This window comes from Branchiostoma floridae, chromosome 1 (assembly GCF_000003815.2).
Source record: "Branchiostoma floridae strain S238N-H82 chromosome 1, Bfl_VNyyK, whole genome shotgun sequence".
NCBI classification, from domain to species: Eukaryota; Metazoa; Chordata; class Leptocardii; order Amphioxiformes; family Branchiostomatidae; genus Branchiostoma; species Branchiostoma floridae.
Window position 1 is genome coordinate 23,650,490 of NC_049979.1, and position 19,718 is coordinate 23,670,207.

The 19,718-nt window shown below is 41.5% G+C and overlaps 2 protein-coding genes across 6 annotated transcripts in view; one reads left to right on the plus strand and one right to left on the minus strand.

The window, feature by feature from the left end:
* Positions 1-227: 227 nt before the first annotated feature.
* Positions 228-8,644, minus strand: LOC118412939 (ankyrin-1-like). 5 transcript variants are annotated; one of them, XM_035816007.1, is made up of 5 exons: positions 8,361-8,642; positions 5,022-5,125; positions 3,865-4,011; positions 2,456-3,205; positions 228-2,315 (listed from the first exon to the last, which is right to left on the minus strand). In XM_035816007.1, the coding sequence occupies exons 2-5, from the start codon at positions 5,078-5,080 to the stop codon at positions 1,403-1,405; spliced, it is 1,869 nt and encodes a 622-aa protein (XP_035671900.1). In that variant the 5' UTR covers positions 5,081-5,125; positions 8,361-8,642; the 3' UTR covers positions 228-1,402. The 5 variants fall into 5 exon arrangements, with proteins under 5 accessions (XP_035671900.1, XP_035671917.1, XP_035671908.1 ...); XM_035816024.1 differs by having other exon boundaries at positions 5,022-5,171; XM_035816015.1 differs by having other exon boundaries at positions 5,022-5,174.
* Positions 8,645-8,649: 5 nt separating this feature from the next.
* Positions 8,650-19,718, plus strand: part of LOC118416835 (coiled-coil domain-containing protein 191-like) — a 13,257-nt gene continuing 2,188 nt past the window's right edge. Inside the window, exons 1-17 of the mRNA XM_035822143.1 lie at positions 8,650-8,921; positions 10,155-10,193; positions 10,824-10,956; positions 11,422-11,622; positions 12,194-12,366; positions 12,875-12,958; positions 13,719-13,858; positions 14,328-14,502; positions 14,835-15,025; positions 15,464-15,589; positions 16,139-16,274; positions 16,795-17,318; positions 17,568-17,683; positions 17,952-18,136; positions 18,425-18,568; positions 19,068-19,220; positions 19,650-19,713. Coding sequence (XP_035678036.1) covers positions 8,820-8,921; positions 10,155-10,193; positions 10,824-10,956; positions 11,422-11,622; positions 12,194-12,366; positions 12,875-12,958; positions 13,719-13,858; positions 14,328-14,502; positions 14,835-15,025; positions 15,464-15,589; positions 16,139-16,274; positions 16,795-17,318; positions 17,568-17,683; positions 17,952-18,136; positions 18,425-18,568; positions 19,068-19,220; positions 19,650-19,713 — 2,686 coding nt within the window. The 5' untranslated portion in view covers positions 8,650-8,819. The remainder of the gene's footprint in view (positions 8,922-10,154; positions 10,194-10,823; positions 10,957-11,421; positions 11,623-12,193; positions 12,367-12,874; positions 12,959-13,718; positions 13,859-14,327; positions 14,503-14,834; positions 15,026-15,463; positions 15,590-16,138; positions 16,275-16,794; positions 17,319-17,567; positions 17,684-17,951; positions 18,137-18,424; positions 18,569-19,067; positions 19,221-19,649; positions 19,714-19,718) is intronic.

The window sequence follows — 19,718 nt, forward strand, 5'->3', positions numbered from 1 at the left end:
GCTGATACAAAAATGGAAATTCTTTAGGCAAAGCTGGTCCTTATAGATGGTTGAGAGATCTAGGTCATGCTACAAAGGTTGAAATCTCGGCATGGTTTAGTAGAGCCTCCCAAGGAATATTGTATAGGACAAGGGTTAAGCTCTACAAAGTAGAATGGTTTTCGTCTGACAATGAGATACTATATAAACAGACATCAAGAAGAATGGCAACTTCAACATGTGCGTAGATAAGTGTCAGAAGACAAAAATACTGTATACTCTGTACTAAAATAAGCACCTTTTGACGTAATTGTACATGAACACATACATCTGTACTGTGCACATACAAAATGTTAATGACGCAACTCATTATGAAGCCTCGATACTTTTCAGTCACTTTCTACAGCTGTTGCTAAATACATTCACGGGTGAGAAAAGTGACAAAACAATTTACACTGGTGTTCATTGCTCTTTACAACTGATAGGAAATAATTCTATACCACTTATGACTGCCAACTATACTTCACCTACACAGTCTGCACTCTATCTGCATATTTGTGTGAATGTACAAATTACATTAATTATCTGTTGGTTGTTGTAGTTATATTTTCTCTGCAGACACTACCAGTTGAGTCGACAGACTATTGCAGCAGACTGGTGTATGTTGGACAACTGTTCAAACAGCACTGGACCTACTGTTCTATATTTCTCTACACACAAACATGTGTACATCCTTACAAGTATATCATTTACCTCAAATGCACACAATAACATGATGCAAAACACCAGCTTAGTGTTTGTGGCTTGATCGTTATGACAACAATGTACATGAACCTGCACTGTCACAATCAAAGAAGGGTTGTCACTGGACGTTTGGGATGTGTATATTTGTATCTCAAACGACTTCTTTATTATATGCACTATTTCTGTGTATATATACAATTATACCATCTATAAATTGTTGTGTTAACTTACGTAAAATAGACAAGGTATCATTGGGATAAAAGTTCTGGATAAATCTCTGTCCGAGTAGGAATATAGAACAATCATTGGATATTTGCAAGTGGACACTGGAGAAAAACATGTTGATTTGATAACATGGATGACGTCTGGGCGCGCATCAATTCTTGTCCGTTTGCCAGCTCCCAACAAGTAACTGTAAATCGTACAAAGCTGCTGCAAGATAAGTAAATGTATGTTGTAAGTTACCAGAACTGTAAAGTACCAGAAAACAGACACTAATGATGTAGAATGCCAAAGTCAATTCCAAAGTCAGAAAATAAGATGAGAAAGAACAACAAAGTTTTTTAATTGATTGCTCGCATCACTTTTGGGGTTCCCAGCAGATGTCATCCATATAATTAAATCAAAATGGCTTAAGTGACACAACTCTGATTCTCCACACAATCCAAAATGTACAACACTATACTGCAAATAATCTACAACTGATATTGCACATGAAAGTGTTCTCGCCTAGTAGATTCTCTCCTGTAGCGAGTTCATAAGGAAGGTTTCCACGGCCTCGGGGAAGATTGAGGGCCCGAATGCCCTCGGACAGTTTACAATTTTTGGCAACACAACCACGGATGACCATCCGACAGAGGGTTCGAAGAGACGTGGGTGCCTGACACAGTTCAAGGATGTCTTTCTTCATAGCCCGGTTGCTCTCCAGTTGCCATTGCAGCTGCAGTTCCAGACACGACCGCAAGGTGGACCTACTGGGGCCGCGGATTGGAAGTGCGTGATGCAGAAGGAGCTGGACGCACCTCTTGAAGTCGTCGACGTTGGCACCTTTCTTACTACTGCAGTACTGCAGGCCGGCAGTACAGAGGACACTCATAGGGGTGGAGGTGACGTCATACGGACGGCAGCTATCTGGAGCGGCACCTTCGTTCAGCAGTAACTCAACTCCTTCCGAGAAGCACCACGCGCACGCTTCCTCTAGTGGCCAGCGGTCCTCGTCAGGGTTGTTGGTCAGAGCCCCCGCTGCCAGTAGTACCTTAGCCAGCTCTAGGTTCTGTGCATGCATGGCGAGAGTCAATGGTCCATGGCAGAATGTCTGTGTGTTGTTGGGCCTCCTGATGTTACAAGGTCCGCAGGAGCAGTGGTAGCGTGCGATGAAGTTCACGTTAGCGCCGTGCACGATTAACAGCTTCACGCAGTCAATGTGTCCACGCATGCACGCTATGAACAAAGGGGTACAGGCCACACAGTCTACATCCACCACAGCCCCTTGCCTCAGTAACAGCTTGGCACATTCAATGTTGCCACTTTCACATGCGTAGAACAGAGGTGTCTTGCAAGGTCGATCATCCAGGGGGCGCTGCATCCACATCCTGTGTAGAGATGTAGAGGCTTCATTGAATATCTTTCCTCTTTAATCCTCTGTTTGGGCAAAAGCAACAACCTACCACATTCCACATCTTTAACAGAAGAAAATGGCTTGATTATGCAATAATTGCTACCCAGTCCTTACCTGTGAAATTCCAGTTCGTCCGGCGCTCCCCCTGACATGGTGCTCCTGATTTTCTCCAGGGTCTCGATGTTCTGCCGGGAGGTACACATGCAGCCTGCCGGGAAGTGCTCGGGGTTGGGGCTGCCAAAGTTGATCCAGGCTCCGTACTCGATGAGAAGATGGGCGCACTTCAGATGCCCAAACTTGCAGGCCAGATGGAGAGGCGGGGTGAGGCAGATGAACTTTCTCCGCTGGATCAGGGTGATGTAGTCCTGCATCTTCTCCTCTGGCTCGGCCAAGTTTGGGCAGGCCTGATACTCTAACAGCAGCGCCACAATGTGATGGTGTCCATACACACAGGCCAGCTGGAGCGGAGACGGCGGGTAGGCGTCCAGCACCACGCCAAACGGGCTGGACCCGCTCCAAAACTTTCTAGAAATCTTCGAATTTTCGTCGGCGCCGTAGCGTAACAAGAGCCTAGCACAATCGTAGTTGCCTTGAGCGCACGCCATCTGCAGTGGGGTCATCCCATACAGGTACGTGCGGGAGAACTCAAACTCGCCACCGCACGGAACGTACGGGTTCCCGGCGACGCCTTTTACACAGCTGATGTTGATGGCGTCCACGAAGGCTCGGTACTTGAGCAGCAGCTCTAGGCACACCAGATCGTTGTTCTCCACGGCTTTATGCAGCTCCAGCTTACTGTTGTTACGGGATACTCGCCTGCTGCAGGCTATGCCGGTCTTGTGCTGCAGTAGAAGCTCTACACATCTGTACATAATGAGATGAATGTGTAGGACATTTGAGCAACATTCAGTTTTCATTATAACCCGGTACAATGTTCAAGTAAACACGAATTCACACTCACCAACTGAAAAAGTGTGCCTAGATCTAAGGTCATACTGTACGGTCAATAAAGATCAATCAGTACAAATACCTGACTAAACAAAACACTGCAAACAGTAACATTGCAAGCCAGATAATAACAGTTACTGTAAGTGTTAGTAGTATACCGGTTGCAGCTTACAAAGATACACCATGATCATCCATTTCCAACCATTACAAATAGATACTAGTATTATCTTTTGAATTAAGCTCCTTGAAAAACATATCTCTACACATAAGTTCACATCTACCATGATCCATTCTCCTAAAGAGCACTTATCCATGGTTTATACAATATACCATGGGGAGGTTCTGCTAAATCGGGTTGAGATCTCCACTCCTGTGTTCAATAAAAAGGTACAGACAATTCTCTGACACCTGGGATAGAGGCCACACCCACAAAAAGGGGCATTTCAGCCCAGTTAAATAGCAGAGCCTCCCCAAAGTACATTGTACAGGCTGTGGGTGAAGATTTGTGTAGAAGAATTAAACTCAGAATGGTGTATGTGATGCAGCGGAAATGGACAGAGCAAAGTGTGTTATACCTATGGTGGCTTTTCTTGCATGCTATGTAGAGCGGTGTATCGCCATTGCTGTCACACTCGCAAAGGTTGTAGGCTTCCACTTCCAGCACCCATGCCAGCTGTTTGATGTCGTTCAACGTGCATGCAACATGCAGTGGGTTATTAACACTGCAAGGAAGAGGCAATGGCATTGGAAACTAAGAAGCTTTGTCGAGTTTGACTATGCCTATTTAAGGTGTGGAAACAACTGAAGCTGGGGCACGGGACCGTGCAGTTTGGAGGAACATCACAGAGAGGAGCAAGGGGCCAGTCCCTGGCCTGGCCATGCCACCTAGGCAGTAGGCAGGCACATTTAGTGCAAACTTTTCATGTTAATAAATATGTAATTTCAAAGCAGGCTGTGACAGAAACAATCACCGACATGTATCTGAGAGAACATCGTTTTGGTAAAAAGAAACCTAAATTTTGTATGACAGACACGAGCACAACTATGTCAAGAATGCCCTTCATTTGCAAGTGCAAGACGTATGTGTGCATGCCCTTACCTATAAACACAGTTTTAGTGACTGCAGAAAAGATGATCGTTGAGATGACAAAAGTGTAGAGTGTTTTTCTAGTCTATTACAGTGCCACAATATTGTACAATGAGTGTAACTGCAGTAATATTTAAATACAAACTGTAATTGGAAGAATATACTACAGATGGTATTCATTGTATCTCATGTAGCAAAGACAAGATATAGCTTTCAAGCACTTAGTATAGTGTCCTAGCACATTACATTTTGTTTCAGAAATAACTAGAAAACAATATTAGGAATACTTGATTAAATTTATCAATGTTCAATTATCATCAACTGAGACTAGCCCTATCTAGGGTGGCTACAAAGACTACATTATATTTGTGGTAGCCTCCTTCATGGCCTTCCACAGGCATTGGCATTTATTGTTAGAGGAGATAGAGCTTTGATTTGCAATTTTCAACATATTACAGCCAGGCCTTTATACCAGAAGTTGGAACAATAAGTGTCAATCACCCCGGAAGGCCATGAAGAAGGCTGTATTTGTGGCAATAATTTGCATATGTCCTCAGGTAACATTTAGCCCTAAATGTTGAATATGTATCAGGATATCAGGCTGTGACGGCCAACCTTGATGACACGCCACCATGGAGCACTCACCCGTTAATGGTGGTCTCCAGATCACTGTAGTCAGAATCCGTGCTAAGTCCACTCCCCATCGTGAAGCCCGGTGATTGGTGTGGTTCCTGACGTAATCCCTAGCGCTGGTGATTGGTGGGATGAAAGGCAGTGGTGTCAGCCAGCTAGGCACTTCTTACGGAGACATTAAACAGTGTTAACATTATTTACCTTCCACCCTTTCATGCAAGTGGTTGCAATCCATGCAATTAGGCAACGTGAAAGCAAAGTTGTTTTGTATCAATCTTTCCCCTTGAGTACAGCTTTCACACCGCATACCACATAAACCACATAACTCAATTATCAGTTACATGTACCTTGCTCACAGGATACATATACTGCATTAAAGGAAATTCTGACTGATACACCTATCCTTTGAAAAATCTCAGTTGCTGTACTCTGTTCATTTGCATTATTATAGGTATGTAAGGACAAGACAATCTGTATTTAAAAATATTGGAGATTTACTTTACATTTATGTTACAAGGGAGTGGAGTAGATCTCCAAATTTCATCTGAAGATTTAACTGCCGATTTGTTTACCTTGATGCCTACCCTTTGTAAATGTATCATTTTAACCTAATTTTTGGGTATTCTTGCCAATAAGCCTTTAGGTCACATTTTCTTTATATTTCTCCAAAAACGTGGATAGCTAAACGTTTTTGATGTATGAGACTAGCACTAAAATCAGTTTCTCTCAGTAAAATGAACATTTGTACAGCCTCTTGAAGCTCATTATTCAGCAGGAAATTACTTTGATGTGGTCCTGGTGGTAAAAGCATGTTATTCTCTGTAATCTATCTGCCTTGAAATATCTCCTCACATGATTGGTGGGCCTGGGGGGATGGCTTCTTGTCAAGTGAGACAAGCTATATAAGGGTATATAGTAGAAATGGCCTAATCTCTAAGCAGATGTAAGCCGACATTTCATTCTCATGCTCAGTTTCATGCATGCTTTTGCAACAATTAGAATATATTTCTACCAGTGCACATTTTTAACCCTTCCCATCCTGCCAGCTTTGAATCACCTATTTGGTTATTGGGAAACAGACAACATAGGGAATAGATGTGGTAACCGTTGTATTTCCATCAGTGTGTGGACATGGATGGATAAATGATATAAAATTCAGAAGTGAGAGCAATAAAAATCCAGTGTATGATATTTTCCTTGTTTCAGAGATGGTCCCCAGCTTCTAGTGATCGTGATGGGGCCCCCATGACGGGTGAGCCCATAGTGATGGCTGACGTAGTTCATTCCTTGGTGGTTGCCTGGAGATGGAAGGCAGTAATAACTCTGGGGGCTCCACTGTTCTGTGGAGAGCTCTCGACCTCTGCTTCCTCTCCAGATGGTCGGGACAACAACAGGGCACAATTGGAATTCTGCAGACGTCACAAAGCTTCCCTCAGGGATCCGTGTCCCAGGGAGCATGGCAGGAGATTGTGCAAGAACTGCACATTATCTAGTACAAATGGGTTACAATATATAAAGGGCAACCACACACTATTGTAGGCTCATTCTCATTGAAATTCACAAATTGCTGTCTTTACAGCTCAATATGAGCCAAATCACAGGGCTTTTAGTGCTTTCTTCATTTTCCTACAACACTTATCAGGTTTTTTGGAAAATGCACTACAACATTAGTATTAAATTGCTGGCTTGGAAGAAATTATGGGTGCCCTTTCAATGAAGTTAGATTGCTCCTGTCACTGTACTTGTACTCTGTGTAAGGTGGTTTATGATGTCTCTTGACTCAGTAATATTTGTTGCCATTAATCCATATGGTTGTGGCACTAAAAAGTTAAATAAATAGCCACACATTAGATAAGAAATTGCAATATTGCTCCATTTTTCGGCCTTTCTAAAGGAGCAAGACAAGGTTTGCTGTCCTTTGTAACACTTGCTAAACAAAATAATTTACAGGACTGCAAAATATGTTACCACTGTTAGATGCTTGTGTTCGTTACTAGTAATCAACCTGGTGTAACTGTAAGCAAGCTATACCCAGTTTGCAAATTGCTGTACGTACATCCAAGGTCTGGCAATTGTTTGTTTATGGGTAGTATTACTATATGTATAAATAAGCCATTCTGTGCAATCTCAGCAATCTGAGCAAATTGCAGTATTGTTTAGGCACAATACCTGTACATCAATGTTCTATTTTCGTCTGTTGTTTGTGCATCAAATTACAGGGACATACGGGAATAAGGAATTTGTGGACTGATACACAATTTACCTTCCTCTTAACAAAGAACATATTAGGGCAAAAATCACAAATTGAACATCTATTTCATAGCAGCTGACATGCTATTAAATAAGTCACATCTTGTAGAAAATAAACAAAAAATAAACTGTATTGATACATGGCTGGCAGTTGTTCAAGCTGAATTTGATTGGATGGAACCCTGATCAGCACCATGGACAGGGACTGACACATACATGTACCAACATACCTGAAGGATTACAACAAAGTACAACATTTTCTTTTTAGGCTCAACAGAGATAGCACTATTTGATGAACACATTTGCCACAAATATACACCATTCTTCAGTTACTGACAATTAACAGTTATAGTGTTACTTGGCTATATGGGATGCCACAGTGAAAATTGTCATGATATCATTAACCAGTGCACAGAAACTTCATTCTTTGCAACTTTCAGAAGGAAACAGTACAATACAATGTATTTCCTTTTAAATAATGGCTTTTCAAAAGTATGTCTTTCCTAACCTTAATTTTGTGCTGGGTTTGGAATTAATTCATTGTGATACCACACATTCACTTCATTACCTTATGCAAAGAGGTCTTAGGAAGAATTACTTTTTGATGTTAATAGATAAGAAAAGAAATGTTTATATTCATTGAGTAATATCTTTTCTGTTAATTTAGAAGCAGAAAATGTTGTATTTTGGTATCTGAAGATAAAAGCAAGCTAACGGATGTAGGAACATGGGCGTGCACGCACACACATGCACGTGTGCACATGCACATACATGTGTACACAAACATATACATACACATACACACATACACGCACACACACACACACACATACATACATACATGCATGCACATAGCGCACACACACACACATACATACACACACACACACACACACACACACACACACACACACACACACACACACACACAGACATAGTGGATGGTCCCAGACAGAGGATGGTCAATGCTGAGATGACAAATGAATAAAACAGAATAAAGCTATGAAACGGTAAATACTTGTATTTGTCACTTTCACTTTGACTCGTATGATTTCCTTATAATTGTACCACACACGCATCTCCTGGTATGACCAGACTTACCCTGCAGTCTGTCAGCTCCTCTTCATCATTTATGGACCATCTTCAAGATGCTCCGCTGCGCGCTGGCAGCTGGCGAGGCGGGTATCTCTTCCAAAGCAACCATCAAATCACCGGCGATTTCAGGCTGTTTGGACCCCAAAATCTCAGTCTTTCTCTCTGTCATACCTTCATTACAGAAAAGACAGACCTGACCCTATATTTCTGCTCTATTCCTTTGATCTGAAAAACAATATTTCCATATATCGGCGACACCTTTAAACGCCACCTTTGACCTTTTGGATCTAGTCTCGTGAGTTCTCGCGAGATGTGTGTAGCAACGTGAGTTGACGAAAACAATATGGCGGACGCCAGGTGAAAAGAAATAGTTTTGTTTACAAAGTAGCGTAAAACAACATCTGAACGGCAACCGCCAGTATATGTGACAGACATAGAGCGACTGTAAGGGTACACCGGGTAGATATGGCACAGAGTAACTCGAGTTTGTTCCGATGGAGACGGAGGACAGAGAAGTTTCCCTCTCAGGCTACCACCGGTGAGAGTTCTGGGACTCTCTCCAAACAGGTGAGTTTATATGATACAGAAGGATTAGTATTTTTTAGTCACTTCATTCTGTGTTTGTATACACTACATGTAAGTTATAAAGCTCTCTCTAACACCATAGCATAACGAAAATTAACGGGTTATTTATTACTGTTACAGATCAACTAAGCTACCCTTTGAATAAAATTTAGCACCGTTACAAATTTTACATTTCAAATTATACATACAATAACGTTAACATTTATAACATCTATTACCAGAATAAAAATAATCTTTTTACACTTTTTACAGCCTCATCCTACCAGTAAGTTATGTCTTAGTTTGAGCTCTAGGCAGTGTGTCTATTTAATAATAGTAATACATACACCAAAGAACATTAATTTTGATGGGTTTTCGGAAAAACCTGTCCAGTCCGGAATGCGGAAAACCCTGTCCAGTCTGAAAAGAGGGTCTGCATGGGGGTATACGTTGTAAGCTACTAAGTACTAGTATACAACAGCATTTTTTTTTATCTTTAATATGGCTAAGCACAGAAATAACATCAACTTGAAGTGTGACACAATGTCATACAAAAATTATAACTTAACAAAAATCATCCATCATTGTTACTTCTGTGCATCATATCAAGGAGCTTTTATCAATATTTGATAAAAGCTCCTTGATCATATAAAAAAGTTCTACTCTTTAAGTCTTTGAAACTGAACATGCTATTAGCCTTATGGGATAATTTTACAAATAAAACACATTATTTTTAGAAGGATACATAGTTCTATATAGCTCACAACTTGTACTAGGGTTTGAAAAATGCCATCTTTGCTTTATTGTAGTGCATTGTAAAATATATGTTATATTATAACATTGTGTACTAAAGTCGTGTTGATATTGAAACCTTTCACAGTCATTCTATTAAACCAGGATTTAAACAGACCAGCTCTCAAAATGAGTGCTGCACACTTATCATTCAAAGAAAACCTTTCAAAGCCTGTCTTTGTAATGTATTGCCACTATTCAACAACCCGAAATTGACGGACACTCACTATCCATTGTTTGATGGACAATGGGTGTAATTCTCTCCCCCTCATGTCCTACCAGATAAGTGTTAATTGGGTACTTTGCATTTGACAGAACTGACTTTCTGTGCAGGCATATTGCACCTTTGGGTCACTCATTATGCTGCTGATTCTATAGTTATGAAGAAGAAGAACTTTATTGCACGACAACTGTAGAGGATACTTCTTTTCATTTCCTATGCAGAGTCTGACAGCGGCGGATGATGTTCAAGACTGGATAAAGGTATGGATAGAATGATTTTCATCAGGACAAGTCAGCACCTGAACAACTTGGCCCCTGGTCTATCAGGACTACTCCAGTTGTGGTTGGGGTTAGAATGAGTATTAGGGTTGAGGTTAAGTTTAGAGCGAGGCATCCTCTTGATGGAGAAACATCTGGAAGCTGTCCTGATTTCCTAAGAGGCGGGCTGCGAAGGTGCCAGGTTGTTCAACACTCAAATTATCTGACTCTCATACTAGTCATACCTAATTACTAAGTACTACTTCTATCACATTCCTTTGCTTGTAACATCCCTACTTTATGGAAATTAGGTTGGGTTATGACAAAATTAAGTGCTGATATCATTTTTGTCTATCCATCATCCCATCATCAAGGTACTCCATACATCTAAAGCATGATAGGGTTTAAACTAAGGAAGTTCTGTTAGATTTTAGTCATAGACCATTGATGGTCAAGGCAGTAATACAGATAAGGTAATGGACAGCTCTTCAGGTAACAGTTTTTAAGCAACTGGATATGATTTTTAAAAATAGACAGCATTTGGTCAATGAAGAGCATACAGGCACCTCACTCCTTAACATGTGTATACTTTATGTGTAATGAAAGCCTTGTTGTGATTGACATTTGTAACAGAAAGTCCAGAAGGCGTCTGACCGAGCAGCTGTCGCAGCCTTAGGCCCGCGGGCAGCTGGCAGGACCAATGGCTATGCAGCAGCCCTGGAGACGGTCGACCAACTCAGGGAACATGATGCAACTTATAATGAAGGTTAGAATTTACTCTTAAGCTATTTATTTTTGCAGGCCTTTAGTTTTATCGTAGAAAGGAGAAGATGGTGTTTAAAGTTTGCATTTCTATAATCAATAATGTAGTACAGCTTTGTACTACAAGTCTACCTTGTACCCCCAACGACCTGGAAGTCAAGGGACTTGGTAGGTAGGTAGTACAGTTGTATATTAGAAATGCATATTTACAGTGTCATAATTTGATTTATTTTGTTTCATTCAGATGTAGATGGAACTCTGTGTCAAAACTTTTGCATATTTGAGTATATGCGTATGAATATGATAAAACTTTTGCTAAGATTTCAGCTTGTGTAAAGTATGTTACATGTATCATACTTTATAGGAGCTCCTTTGCCAAGATCTTTTTCTGACCTTTTTTTTTTACATCTGATCATCAATATGATCTGCACACTTAGTATCTAAAGTGCAATATATGCCTTTGTTCCAGCCCAAGAGCTGCTGAACACATGGATGAGTGAGAAGGTGAACCTGGAGTTTGATGTGGATGATGAGGACTGGTCAGAAGTTCCGTCTGCCAAGGCCACGGCCGGGAACTCCCCGGCACACGGCATGCTGGACAGCCTACTGGAGGAGAACTACACCTTCACTGATGACATGACAGATGGGTCGGCATCACAGAGGGCTAGAGGTATCAGCTCTGTCATTATGTTTTTAACTTTCACTGTCTGTCTCATTTTCACTTTCATGATGTGTCATTATTGCAGCTTACTGGCTGAAGGGCATGTGATAGTAAGTACACACATAATCAGTACTTTAATACACTTTTGCCATGAGAAATTTGCACAGTGGAGGCGGCAAGGGGGGTGGGGGTTTGGCTATGGGGTTGGTGTGTAGGTTGCTCATTGCTCATTTTTGTCATTACTACAAGTTTTGTTTATTTTATGGTGGAAAGCTGTAGGAAATGAGTTTTTTTGTTGGGAGGGGGGTTGTAATTGTAACAATTAATGAAACACATATTCACTGTGTCACAAATTTGTGGTGGGGAGGTCACTGCGAGAACCACAGAAAATCCCACTTTGAGCATATAAAGATTCACTGTAGTCAAAAGTGCAGTGGCAAATATGAAATCTGGCTGTTACAATGACAGAATGTACCTGGATAATATGTAATGCTAATCAGTAATCAGTGTCTTGAAATTGAATGATTTAGATTTCTAGAGCCGTATTGAGGATGATGACGATGGTTGATTTCTGGTTCAGATTTCTACAGCCGTATTGAGGATGATGACGATGACTCGGCGGTACAGCAGATCCTGTCAGGTATGATGGACCTGGAGGTGCTGGATGACTCCACCCTGAGGGAGCTGGAGGCAGCGGAGGACTCCAGGCCCAGGAAGGACCCCACCATGACCATGGAGATGAGACACAGGAAGGTCAGTAGGGCCACAGAAAATTAAGGCAGCACTTCTAATTTCGATCCTGAAAAAGTAGGATTGGCAGGTAAGGATTCTCTACCATTTGTTTTCCTGGATTTTGGCTAAAGGGATGCAATAAATACAAGGTAAAACTAAAATGTTTCAGGATGAATGTACAGATATGTTGTACAGGTATATTCATAGGCTGAGCAAAGAAAAAAACAACCTTTTCTACTACGCACCCTTTCATCAACTGCTCACAGCCATACTCTGTTAAGAGTGTGAAAGTCTGTTTTGAATTTCATCCCTCAGATGTTGGATCAAATATTTTATTTCTCTTGTCAGTGGGCAACCCAAACGTTTTAGGATCGGCAGATTTGCTAGGGCTGGTTGGGTAACTGGAAACATTTTTTCCTAGGCATAGTCCAAACTGTTACAATGGTGTGCGCATTCTAGTAATTACTAATCAGTGACTTTGCCTATGGACCAAAAAGTAGTTTGAATCCCACCTTTTATGTTGGAACAGGTGAAAGAGGCCAGGGACAGAAGACAGAGAGAACTTGAACAAAAGAGGAGACAGAAGCAAAGAAAAAAAGATGCAAAGTTCCAGGTAAGTTTTGGGATAAGATTGATGTGCAATAATGAAGTTAGTCTACCATTTGATCCCTGACGTGATATGCCCAAAGTAGTCTTGATCCTACCACACTGATCAAAAAGAGTATAGGTTTTACCTTGTGTGAGTAGATGAAGCCTTACAATCTGGTTCAAATCTGCTTATCAACTTTACAAAACTTGTGCATTACATCATAAGAAAGTTTACCGTACATGGGTATGCAAAACAAACAAGAAAGCTTCTGAAAAAAGCTGCCCGGTGCGTATTTTGGAAAAAGCCTGGATGTGCGTATTTTGGAAAAAGCCTGGATGTTAAACAAAATCACACGAAAAAAGAGTTTTTAAACATCGAATTACTGAATTGGTCTTTCTTCTATTAAAAAAACACTACATGATATTTGTCTAACAAAGAAAAAAAATGTTAGCAAGTGGGGTTCGAACCCACGATCTATGGCTGGAGAGTAGACTGCGTACGGTACCGTGCTGTAGACCGCTCGGCCACGCTGGCTCAATTACGCAATAGGGCGTATAGAAGGTCTATTAGAAGGGTTTGGTTAAATTGACCGATCCATGCATCCATGCATGCATCCATGCAAACCAAACGAAGGGTTGAAAGAACTGCTTCTCCCGTCTCATAGCCGGTGCTACGCACCGGCAAAAACTACATTGTACTGTGAAAACTGTGAAATGTGAAAAACTGCGAAATGTTTTGTTATTACTACAAACATCATCAAACCTGACATTGTCATGTTGTTCAGGCAGCCCAGATGGTGCTCCGTGAAGAGCGAGAGAAGGCCCTGCGCGCCAAGCGTGAGGAGGAAGAGATCCAGCACATCATGGCACACATGAGGAAGGAGATGTACGAACAACAGAGACTGGAGATGGAGGCCAGGGAAAAGTCAGTAGCACACAGTTCAGGGTGACATAAAAGATAGCTACTGACAATCATTCAAAAAGGAATTAATGGCTAAGTCTCTATCCTTAAGTACAATGTAGAATTGAAATATCCTTGTCTGTTCAACCATGTCTTTACTTTTCTTGATTAGCTCACATAGTAGCAGTGCATTTTTGACACTGTTAGTTAGGTCTCCGTAGACAGGTTGTCATGATCACACTTTTGTAGACTAGACTCTTAATGATTGAATGTGTAAATGGGAAAGTAATTTAAGAGACTACCAAAAAGTGGCCACAGTTGCCAGGTGGTCATTATGCACTGGTAGTCATTAGAACTGGTTAGACTATACTTTTTTTACAGGATGATCTCTCAATCTTTAATCTAGCTTATCTGTATGAAGAAGGTTCAAAGTACTGAATGTGTGCATACATGATGTATTATTTGTAATAGATGGTGTACCTGTTTGTTGTAGGGAACGACAGATGAAAGAGGCTGAAGAAGCCCGATTGTTGGAACAGCGACAGAGACAACGTGAGGACCTGGACTCTGAATACCTCAGACATTGGCAGAAAGAAGAGGAGGATAGGCTGAGACAGTTGAGCAAAAATGCTGAGGTGGAGACTTTACGGAGGAGACACAATCTCAGGGTAAATTTCCTGTACCTGGTTTGCATCATTGGCTCATATGTGAATGCTTTTTTGGATAATGTTATGTATTTTTTGCAGTAATGGTGTTCTTGTCTCAGTTTGATTTGAAATATAAAACATCTTTGTAGTATCCTATGCAAAGCCTCATTTGCAGACTTACAATATACCTTTACCTTAAGCAGTTAGGCGATTCTCTGATTGGCTGATAGCTAGGTTAGAGTGAAAACCTAAGCCTGATTTAGCTGAGTCTCCCCAAGGTATATTGTATTATCCGTGGTCTGGCTCTGTATAGGAGCATGATAATTGTAATGTACACACATGTCCTTCCCCAGTGTTTACAAAGGCACTTCTCAGCCTGGTACCGGTTGATTGTGGCCAGAAGAGTTCAGTACGGCAAGGCCAGAGCCATGGCTGACTGGAAGGCAACACTGCGAGCCTGGAACGCATGGAGAACATATGTACTGTCCAAGAAGACTGACAAAGAAACAAGAAGATATCAGCGAGACCTGATAGACATGCAAAGGTTAGGCAAAGACTTCTGGATTCCTTAACAATAGCTCTATCATTTCTCATGCAAATTCTTTGTACCTGTGTCCTTTAAAGCATCTAAAACAGTTGAAAGGAAATCCATTACAATTGATTATTGACATGAAGCTACAATTAGCATAAGTCAAATCAGGGTACACTTTGGAACATATATGATCTAGAGGTTTAGGTGTATGAAATGATATGTTTGTTTACTGTAAATTCATTTTTTTGGGGAGCACTAAATTTTTGGGAAGAAATGGAAAGAAGATTTTTGCTGTGTTCTAATTTTGCAGTAACTGTTGGAACAATTCTATAATACTGTTGTCATACATATACAATAAAAGCAAATGTTTTTTGGTCTAGTGGTTGCCTTAAAAATAAAGCCACTGCAAACATTTCAAACTTACAGTAGTGTGTGTCAATGGTGTTTCAGGAAGAAGCAGGCAGCCGTGGAACATGACCGGAGACGTGTGCTGCAGCGCTGCCTGCAGGCCTGGGTACTGTATGTACACTGGGAACAGGACAGGAGGGAGCTGGGCAGGAAACAGGAGGAGACCAGGTTAGAGATTCTCATTGCCATTTGAAATGATCTATGCCATAGCGCTGACCAATCAATGCTAAGTGCATGGAATACTTTTTTTGGTGAGGGGGAATGAATGTATAAAAAGCAACATTTCTTTTACAAATTTCTTTTACGGCAGTGTTGTGAACAATGTTTAAGAAAATATGGAAAAAAGTGCATCATTTTAGGTTTGAACCCAAGTCAAATAGTGTAATCTCTGAGAACCTACTTTCTGTTTCAATGGGGAATGTTTGGCTGTGTATTAATCATACGTTGTTATTCATTTATAAATGTCTTCCAGTCGTTGTAAATTGAATTCCTGCTTTAATTGTTGCCTTGTTTTTTTTTTTAGAATGTCCATTAGTAAAAAATATCAGTTACTTACCAGTCTTTCTGAAGTACATTTCTAATACCATATAAAAGCATAAATACAAGTTGCAATTTAACACATGACTTGACTCTGTATAACATTTCAACTACTAGTAACTGACACTGAATAAGTACAAAAGTACTCAGCAAACCTAACAAAGAGAATGTTGTAAATAGGAGTAAGATGTCAGCCCTGCTGGAGGCTGCTGCCTCAGGGAAGCTGTGGTCAGCCAGGGGAGACGAGGAGGGGGACAGTACCAGTGGGAGGGGAGGGGTCAGGTCAGACACGCTGGAGAACGGTCAGGCAAGAGTGGTAAGTACTCCAGAAATGAGATGGATATAAGCTGGTTCACAACTGCTCATGTACATTGTGATACAATGTGAGTAAATCTGATATGTCAAAGTTGAAGGCCCCTGAGGCATAAGCAAAACCCGTACATGCATGGACTATGTTATCAACCACGGTCTAGACAAGAACTGTTTACAAGTTAGGGGCCTTCACCTTTGATCTTGTGCATGAACAATTCTAACTATGAAGCAGCTTATTGTGACAACATCAAACATGCATACTAGTAATTGTTATTTACTAATAGTAATTTTTCATCATACCGTAATAAAAGTGATGAACATACCGTTTTTTAAAAGAAATGTTGCTCTATAAAACTCTTTGATGTAAAAACAAGTGCATAGTTGGTCTTCATTGATGGGAGAAAGGCCTATGAGTCCTATGACATCCCCAATAATTTTGTCAAAGTACCGGGTCATGCTGATTTGCTAAAAGCTGTGCTGGAATACCCAACTCATGTCATCTTGAACTGTTTTGTGTATGGCAGGATGAGCTGTTTGATGAGCCTGTGAAGAGACAAGCATCAGCACCTCTAGTTCGTACGGACAGAAGTGAACCCGCGTCTTCAAGGTCAGAAAAGGACAAAGGGAAACACGCCAGGCGGCTGGCCAAACCCACCGAACCATGGCAGGTGAACAAGAAACACCTGGGCCTCAGTAACAATGCCTTAGCCCATCTGACACAGATGGAGATAGCCAATCAGGACAAACAGGAGAAGGAGAGACTAACCCAGCCAAAGAAGCCATACGTTCCCAACACTTATGAACATCGCTACACCCACCAACAGCAGGCCTTGGAGGAACAGAAAAAACAAATCAAGGAGCAGAAAAGACTGATTGAAGAGTTGCAGGAGCAGCAGAGGCTCATCATGTGCCAACAGGATGTGCAGAAGGCAACAGCAGCTAGGGAAGCCATCGAGGAGGCCATTGCAGGTCAGGGGTTAAAGGGCAAGAGGCCTAGGTCAAGACCAGACTCAGCACGGAGCGACAGCACTGATGCATCATCTGCAATGTAAGTAGTTTATAGGAATAGAAGAGGACATAAAGAAGTTGACACTAGAACAGTTATCATTTGTCTTTGATGTTGCCATGGAACTATTGCTCCATTTCAAATGCATGGAGAGTCATCTCTTTTTGAGTAACAATGGCAGAAATATCACGGCTGTTTAGTTCCTTGGAATTGATGCAGGGTATTTTGTTATATTACAGAAAAACTGTGTTTCTGCACGTGGTTTTTCAGTTTCTTGATCATCCATTTCAGGTCTCAGACAGACACATGTGTGTCAGGTCCTTCTACAGCTGTGTCTAGAAACTCCTCTTCCTCAAAGACTAGGTCTAACTCTAAAGCTCTGATGGATGCAGATCCGATTGTGAAAAGTAAGTTATTCACTGCCCCACTCTCTGACATATAGTTGACAACATCAAATTAAGATCATAGATTTGATGATAGAAAAATCTTTGTTATGATGCTAATTGCTCTATTTCTAAGAAGATTATCTACTAAATTTTAAATGTTATTGTTTTGATAAATCAGATTGTAGAAATGACATGCCTGGTTGTGTGTAGTTGGTTTCTAAGATTTATAGTTTGAAGGGAGATGTGTGGTATGATGTATATAATGAAGAGAACGGTCCACCTTGTACAGAAATGGAAGAGCGTGCAGCCCTACGTGAGGAGAAGAAGCGTCAGATTGAGGAGAGGAAGAGGAGGAAGGAGGAGGAGAGAGTTCTCCGTCTGCAGGCAGAGGAGGAGGCTAAGAGACAGGCGGAGGAGGAGGAGAAGAGGGCGCGGCTGGAGAGGATCAGGGAAGAGAAGAGGCTGATGAAACAGGTGATGATAGACTCATCCTGACTGTCAATCAATTAGCAGTTTGACCAATGAGAGAGTGGCTGCATGTCCATGAAATATTTTTGATATAATGTTATTTTGCATTTCTACGTTGGAGGGAGGTGGGTAAGCCAATGTACTTGGTAACATGCTAAGGAATCAGTTAGAGGACCAGTAAGTACTCAAGAGTCAAACATACCTTCACAAAATGTATTAATCCAGACTGACATCAACTTGAGATTATTGAATATGTCATGTCCTAAAGGTGGTTTTGTCTGTTCATTCCGTCAGCGTGAGCTGGAGAAGCAGGAGAGGCTGGAGCGACAGGTGCAGCAGAACGCCACGGCAGACCAACACTACAGGAACAGTCTACTCAGGAACCAGGGGTGGGCACCATGGAGGAGACTGGTGAACCAGTCTCGCCACAACATGCAGGTGTTCATCAACTTTACACTTATCACATGTGACATGCATATCTGTAGCTGTGCAGGGGGTGTTTTCATCAGCACTCTGGCCAGCTTGTAGCTTTCTTCTGTTATCCTTAATTATTCCCATTGACAGAAAAATTCTCCCAAAAAATTCTTGTTTTGTCATGATGTACATGTACAAATCAAAAATTGGCATAATGGGCCATACTTATCAAAATGAGTAGGGATCCTTCCCGGTGTAAGTGGATCAAACCATTCTGGCCGAATAGGATAGGGAATTTTCAGTGAGCAGCCTTGTAACCCCTGCTTCACCTTTTCAATCAGCTAGTCAAACTTACAAAAGCTCGATGTTTCTGACTAAGGGAGAAGAGATGCTGCTATATTGAGTGTAGTTCAGTGCCTAGAAGTGGTTAATGTCCATGCACCGAGAAAACTCGTTTAGATGAAAAAATACAATGATGAATGTGACAGTTGCTTGAGCCCCCCTTCTTGCCAATGTCCCACAGGTTGCTGTTGACCACCATACGGAGGAGCTGTTGAGATGCTGCCTGGTCCCCTGGTATGACTACACACAGGAGGTCCTACAGCACAAGGCAGACATGGCCACCGAGTTCTGTAACTTCATCACAGTCAGGAGGTGCTTCAGGTCATGGAGGAGGGTAAGAATATTGTTGTTCTTAATACTGGTGATGTACTAGGCAAGTGTCATTCTGCCTATTATACAACAGTGAAGAATTTAAGCCTCTGTTACACATTCAGGACTCTCCCATGACTTTGCCTCCAACCACTCCCAACCAAGGTCAGTGCTGGATTGGGAGTAACCAGGAATCCATCCTATGCATGCTCCAGACTGAATTCTAGAAGAATGTTGACTTTTCATAGCTTTATAACCAGCTGGCTCAGACAACTTTTAAAGACTCATGGCAACCATGCCAACCAACTTCCAACCACTGATCCCTTTGCACACAACTAACTATTAACCAAAGTCAGGCCATGGTTGGCTTTTTGGGACAGGGGCTTGTGTTACTTTGTCTGTAAGAGTGTGTTTTATGTAGATACAGGAAGTAAGAGTTGTTTTGCCTCCCCAGTATGGCCAGCATCAGTCCATCCTGGAGGCGCGTGCAGAGAGACATCGGCAGCTGAGGATGAGGGGTGAT

Coding starts and splice junctions, on each gene's coding strand:
- LOC118412939 (XM_035816007.1), bottom strand. CDS start 5,080: ATGGGGAGTGGACTTAGCACGGATTCTGACTACAGTGATCTGGAGACC. Junction 3,206..3,864: donor TGCAAGAAAAGCCACCATAG/GTATAACACACT, acceptor CATTATGTACAG/ATGTGTAGAGCTTCTACTGC. Junction 2,316..2,455: donor GACGAACTGGAATTTCACAG/GTAAGGACTGGG, acceptor ATCTCTACACAG/GATGTGGATGCAGCGCCCCC.